This window comes from Falco biarmicus, chromosome 7, assembly GCF_023638135.1.
Source record: "Falco biarmicus isolate bFalBia1 chromosome 7, bFalBia1.pri, whole genome shotgun sequence".
Lineage (NCBI taxonomy): Eukaryota > Metazoa > Chordata > Aves > Falconiformes > Falconidae > Falco > Falco biarmicus.
This window is the reverse complement of record NC_079294.1, coordinates 70,144,140-70,150,139: the sequence shown is the minus strand read 5'-3', so window position 1 is coordinate 70,150,139 and position 6,000 is coordinate 70,144,140. Positions and strand designations below refer to the sequence as shown.

Sequence of the window (6,000 nt, the reverse complement as noted above, 5' to 3'; positions counted from 1 at the left end):
GTTAGTCCCAAGGTCTTCCCTGACCTGAGAGTCCCTTTTGGCCTGGGACCCCACATCACCAGGCTCCCATCTGTCCCAGCGGTCCCTCTTGGCCCAGAGGTCTGGCTGTGCCCGGGGGTGTCCCGTGTGTCTGGGGGTGCCCCTTGGCCCGAGGCTCCAGCTGTGGGCAGGATTCTGTGCTGGCCCAGGGCTCTGTCTGTGCCCGGGGGTCCCGCGCGGTGCGGAGCGGCGGCCGGTGGGGCGGGAGCCGCCGGCATCCCGCGGCCCGGGGGGGCGGCCCCGGGGAGCGCGGCGCGGCCGCCCCCGCAGCCGGGCGGCAGGGCAGGGCCAGCCCCGCCGCGGAGCGGAGCGGCACGGCTCGGGCCGGCGCTGACGGGCTCCCGGTGCCGCCGGCGGCTCCGGCATCACATGACTCGCCCGTCTGCGGGAGACGCGGCTCCGGGACGCGGCGCTCCCCCGGCAGAGCCGCCGCCGCCGGCGCCGCGGGAGGCGAGCGCTGCGCGGGCAGGGCCCCGGGGCTCGGCCGCGGCATGAGCCGCCGCGGCAGCCGCCGGCTCTCCGGGGGCAGCGGGCGCCGCTGATGCGGGCGCGGGGGCTGCGGCTGCTCGCCAGGGACCCGCCCGCCGGCCGCCCGGCGGGGACCATGTGAGGAGCTGGCGGTGCCCACCAAGATGCAGAAGGGGATGCGGCTCAATGACGGGCACGTCACCTACCTGGGGCTGCTGGCGAAGAAGGACGGCGCCAGGAAGGGCTACCTGAGCAAGCGGAGCTCCGACAACACAAAATGGCACACCAAGTGGTTCGCGCTGCTGCAGAACATGCTCTTCTACTTCGAGACCGACTCCAGCTCCCGGCCCTCGGGGCTCTACCTGCTCGAGGGCTGCGTCTGCGACCGGGCGCCCTCCCCCAAGCCCTCCCTCTCGGCCAAGGACTCCCTGGAAAAGCAGGTGGGCGCGACGGGGGGGCCCGGGGCCGGCGCCCCCCGCCCTGCCCCGGCCGCCCTCGGAGGGGGAGGATGCCCCGGCCCCGCTGCCGGGGGCTCCCGCCGCCGCGGAGCGGCCCTGCCCGGCGCCCGGGACCTGCCCCACGCGTGACCGGGGCGGGGGATGAGACTGGGCTGTGCCGGGGGAGGGGGGATGCTCCCCGGGGTTGCAGTGCCGGGCCCCCCGCCGCGCTGCCAGCGCACCCCGGGGCAGCGGGTGAGTTCATTATGGGGGTGCCGGGCTGTGCCCGGAGCCGGCCCCGGTCGTCCCCCCCCCGCGGCTAATTAGCCGCCGGTATTGGCGGCGGGGCTGCGGCGCAGGGCGCCCCCCGGCGGCCGCGGGCCGCGCTTTGCGCAGCAGAGCCCCGCGCCCCACGCGTGTCCGCGGTGCGGCCCCCGTCCCCGCCGAGGCTTCGGGGCAGCGGCCCCGGCGAGGCGTGGAGGGGCCCGCGGCCCCCCGGGGCTCCCATGGGGTTGCTCTGTCCACGCTGTGGCTTGGCCGCTTAGCTTTGCTCTATCCCAAGCCGACGCAGCCCCCCCTCCGTGAGCACCCCGTGGGGTCTGCCAGGGGGTGGGGGGCACACACTCAGCCGCGGCGCTGGATGCTGGGTGCTCAGCGTGGCAGGGGGGCACAGGGTCTTGCTTGCGGGTGGATTTCACCCCGTTCCCACTCCCCACACGTGCAGCGCGTGCTCCTGGCGTGGGTGGAAATGCCACGCACCCCCTATACCTTGGGCAGTGGGGAGAAGCGGAACCGGGGCCCCGCATGGCACATGCAGGGCTGGTAGTTGGGTGCAGTGCTCCTCGCCAGATGCTCATGGCTGCGGGTGGCACAGCACTGAAAGAGTAAATTGCGAGGCCCTGGGAGAATCTGGGTGCCCCCCAGGTCCCCAGCAGGGAGATGGGCCTGGTGGTGGGTGTCTCTCCCCCAGCTACGCCTTTCACAGGTGGGCAGCACGGCACCCAGCAGCGTGGCACCCAGCAGCGTGGCACGCAGCAGTGCAGCGTGCGGTGCTGGCAACCTCTGGGTTGTTTGTCTGGTGTTTGCTGGAGCTGGGGGTGCATCTGAGCAGCCAGGTGGGGAGAAGGGGTCGGTGCTGGGTAGGGGGGGAGGAAGGACTGGCTTCAGGCTGGGAGTGCACATCCCTGTCCATCACTGCCGTAGCTTCCAAATCTACCTCCGGTCTCACGGATGCGGACGGGAGCCTGTTGCGGTTGAATTCACCGCACACCTGGTTGGGTGCCCGTGTGGCAGGGGGCGCTGGGAAGCCCCTCGCGAGGAGGAGCTGGGGTGGTTTTCCCGGTGCTGGCAGCTCAGGCTGGGTGCTCGCAGGAGGCACCGAGCATCTTGGGTCCAGCTCTGCAGGTCTTGCATAATTTCTGCCTAAGCAGCCTTCCAGAGAGGTGGTGCTGAGCGCTGCCAGCAGACTGCGGGACAGGCCCCGGTGGGCACCCGCCGGGGGCAAGGGGCAGCCTGGAAGGAAGGAAGGAAGGAAGGAAGCCCCTTAATTGCCTCTGGCTAATCATGGCATGCTTAGCGCTCCAGAAAGCCCTGCCACAAGAGCCAGGCAGTGCAGCACCACCGCTCTGTGGCACGTCTCCTCGCTCCCAGCAGGGATCACGGGAGTATTTCCCTGTTCAGATGAAAATCCCGTTTTTTTGCAACAGCTGTGCCTCCTCGCAATCCTGGGTCTTGCACAGGAGTAGCCTCCTGTGTATGGCACGGTCGGCTGTAGCAGCAAGGAAGGGTCTGTGGCTGCAAGGGGGTCACGCCGCTGTCCTGTTTTGTCAGCTGTGTCCTTTTAGGTAGCAGCGTAATAGATGTTGTTGCACGTTCCTGGTTCGGCTTCAGCCGAGCTTGCCAGCCAGGTTTAAAGCAAGCTGGCTTACCAGGTTCTGACTCCTGGTGTCTGTGCAGGAGGGATTTTCCACCAGGTAAACATCAAGGGGAGGATGGCACAGCCCCTTTCCAGTTCAAAATGCACCTGGAAGATCTGCCCTCACTGTAAGCGAGGGTCCGCTGCCACAGCACAGTGGGATCCTGCCACACCAGATATTTACGGGGCCACTGATTGGCACCGATTTACCAAGGTTTAGCGTCTGGCTTGTAATTTTGTATAATTCATTACGACAAATATAAATGAAAGTGCTCAAGCACTTGAATGCCCACTGCTTTGCAAACTAATTAATGGCATTACCAGATGAGATAAGCAGCAGAATATTTATGGTGCAGATCTGCAGCATGGGCTGTGCAGGAGGGCGAAAGCAAGCAAATGGCATGAAAGCCGGCAGGTCTCTGGGTGGAAGGTGTCAGAGTTCTGCAAACCAGATAAAACGTTTTCTTCCAGCTCACCTGGTACCGAGCCATGTTCAGTGGCTTTGAAAGGAAGGTGCCGAGGAAATTTCTAGCATTGCCTGTGATCACCATTAATTGTTTTCTGAGGGCATTTATCTATCCGGGCAGTTACAACTGGAGCTATGAGGACAATATTCCCTGCAGCAGAGGAGTTTCTGGTTTAGATTCCGTCTTCATGGGAGTAAAGCCTGAAAGGTTTCAAATTCTCCACAAAGGAGAAATTTTAAAACGTGGGTCTTTCAAAAACCCCTCTTTTTTAAAGTTCACATATGTTTTTGTGGTGGGGGATTTTTTTGCTGTGAATGCAGTGTATTTTTAGCATAGAGTGCATGCGAGGATAAAGGAGCAAAGTTCTTTGAAAAACAAACACCGAAGAGGGGATTTGGATACCTCTGGAAACTTTCTTTTCTCTTTTTGTTATGTTTTTCCGCAAATGAAATTTTCTTCAAACCAGTTTGGTTTGGAAGATATTTTATTGTTGGGTAGGCTTCAGGCTGTGGCCCGGAGGAGGGGTCTGCTGCCTCACTCGGTGCGGGAGGTTGGCGTTTCGGCTGTGCGGGGCCGTGGTGCCAGTGGCGTGATGGACGAGTGCCCAGTGATGCTGGGGCGAGGCGTCGGTGGGGGGGTGAACCCTCTCTTTTATTCTGCTCTGGTGTCTGTGTCATGCCACTTCCTGGGACCTGCTGTTACCCCACAGGTGAGGATGCTGGGATGTGCTTTCAGGTGATCACATCTCCTGCCCCTTGGTGGAAGGGCCTATGAGAGACCCCCAAGTCCATGCTGTGTTGTAGGGGAGGGCGGGCAGGACATGGGGTGCCCCGGCTGGAACTGCACGGTGGGGGGCATAGACAAAGTGAGATCCCGGCTGAGGAGCTGAGCAGGTGTGGAGGTCTGGAGCTGATCCATCCCTGACCTCGAGGCTGTGTGCCCAGGGCTGGGAAGCACCTGCGCTGAGTGAGGGCTCTCCATCACACGTCAGTCAGGCAGTGGGTTCACTCTGTGGATCCAGCCTTGAGTTGGATTTGCAGACCCGTACTCCGGTGCCGTTCTTAACCAGCAACCCTCTGGGTCTCGGATGAGAGCCAACGTGGTGCTGAGTCAAGTGGTAGCGCTGTGTGAAACCCTTGACTTGAAACTCAGAAGCTCTCTGGAGCTGTGAGTCTTTTTTTTTCCCCAAAGCCTAGGCTGCCTTTGTGAACACAGAGCCTATAGCTGGAGATTTTCTTCCCTAGCTCTGCAGCCTCTGCCAGCGATGGGTGTAACATTTATTGTCTGTGCTGTCAGGGGGCAGAGAAGGCTCAAGGAAGCATTTTGTACCCTGATGCAAGGCTGAGGACGAGCGGTCAGTGGGTGGGCATGTGTGGCCGTGGTTTCCCAGTGGGATGGGAGAAGGCTTGTGGAAACGGTCCCCACCAGCACTTCAGGGAAAGTTTTTCTTCCATCTCCCTGAAATGCGTCTGGCCCCGGTCCTGCTGGTTTCCCTGCACAGCGAAGGAGGGCATGGGAAGGCCACATGTCTTCTCAGCACCAGCAGCACAAAGAGTAGCAGGTGTCGAGCTGAAACAAAGCTCAGTCACTGAGAGCACCCTGTCCCTGGCACCCATCCCTGAGACACTGGAATAGCTGGAGGGTAGCGGAGCTGGAGGTACTTGGGTGCTTCGGGGATGCCTGCCCTCGCAGTGTGTTGGGTGCTGGCAGCTCTGGCTCTCTCGGGTGCCCCGCTGATGAAGCCATCCCTGGCAGCAGGAGAGGTTGGGCAGCTTCCTGGTGCAGCAGCATGGGCCACGGGATCCGTCTGTGCCTGTCCCGGCACAGGGAGCTCACCTGGGCAGAGCTCCCGGTACCCTCAGAAAGGGCTGCTATGGGTGAGCCAGGGACAGACAGCATCTCGCTCTGCCGGGGGGACTGGACAGGTGCCTGCTGCTGGTCCCTCTGCAGAAGAAGGTGGGATGGCCCTGCCAGAGCAGCCAGGCATTTGCCCAGATCTTCTCCTCTGGCGTTAGATGCGAGTGCCTTTGCTGGGTGCTGCCATCCCAGCCCCTATGGTGAGCAACATGTGCCCCCTGGGACCCCCTGGCTCTTTCCAGCAAGGGCCAGGGGAGCCGCAGATGATGGGTTCTCCTCCTGGGCACGTCTGTTAGGTGCCCAGCTGGCCGGGGTTATCTGGCCCATGGGCTCTAGGTGAGTGGGAGCAGCAGCAGAGGACCCACAAGTGGCTTTGAACATGGTCCCAAACTGAGGCAGGCAGGGAAGGGCTCAGAGCAGCGTGTGGCTCCAGTCACGGTGGCAGGAGGGGATGGATCCTGCCTGCAGAGCAGCTTCCGGCCAGGGCAAGCAGGGTGTCCATGGACACCCTGAGCAGGGCTGCCCACAGCCTGGGCACCCTGTGCTCCACTCTGGGCATGCAGGGCATTGGGGCAAGGATGCTCCTGCACAGGGTGCGGGGCGGCCGCCCACCCGCTGGAGCCCAGCACAGAGGCAGCAAAGCAAAATCAGCAGGTTGGTATGACAGGGCTGCCTAGAGACAGCGAGTGATCCCTGTGCCGCACGGAAATCCTGCGTTAACCGTGCATCCAGCCGCAGCTGAGCCGGTGCAAAACATGCTTTGCACAGGCGGGTAACGCGCTTCTTGTCTTCTAGAAAAGTCTGTTTTTTCTTCGGG

General features: G+C 62.7%; 1 protein-coding gene across 3 annotated transcripts in view; it reads left to right on the top strand.

Moving 5' to 3' along the window:
* Positions 1-331: 331 nt before the first annotated feature.
* RASGRF1 (Ras protein specific guanine nucleotide releasing factor 1) overlaps positions 332-6,000 on the top strand; it is a 41,885-nt gene continuing 36,216 nt past the window's right edge. For 2 of the 3 annotated variants that reach the window (XM_056347445.1, XM_056347443.1), the window contains exon 1: positions 333-947. In XM_056347445.1, the coding sequence (XP_056203420.1) occupies positions 672-947 (276 nt within the window). In that variant the 5' untranslated portion in view covers positions 333-671. Of the gene's footprint in view, positions 948-6,000 lie in introns of all 3 variants that reach the window. The other variant, XM_056347444.1, reaches the window with a different exon arrangement.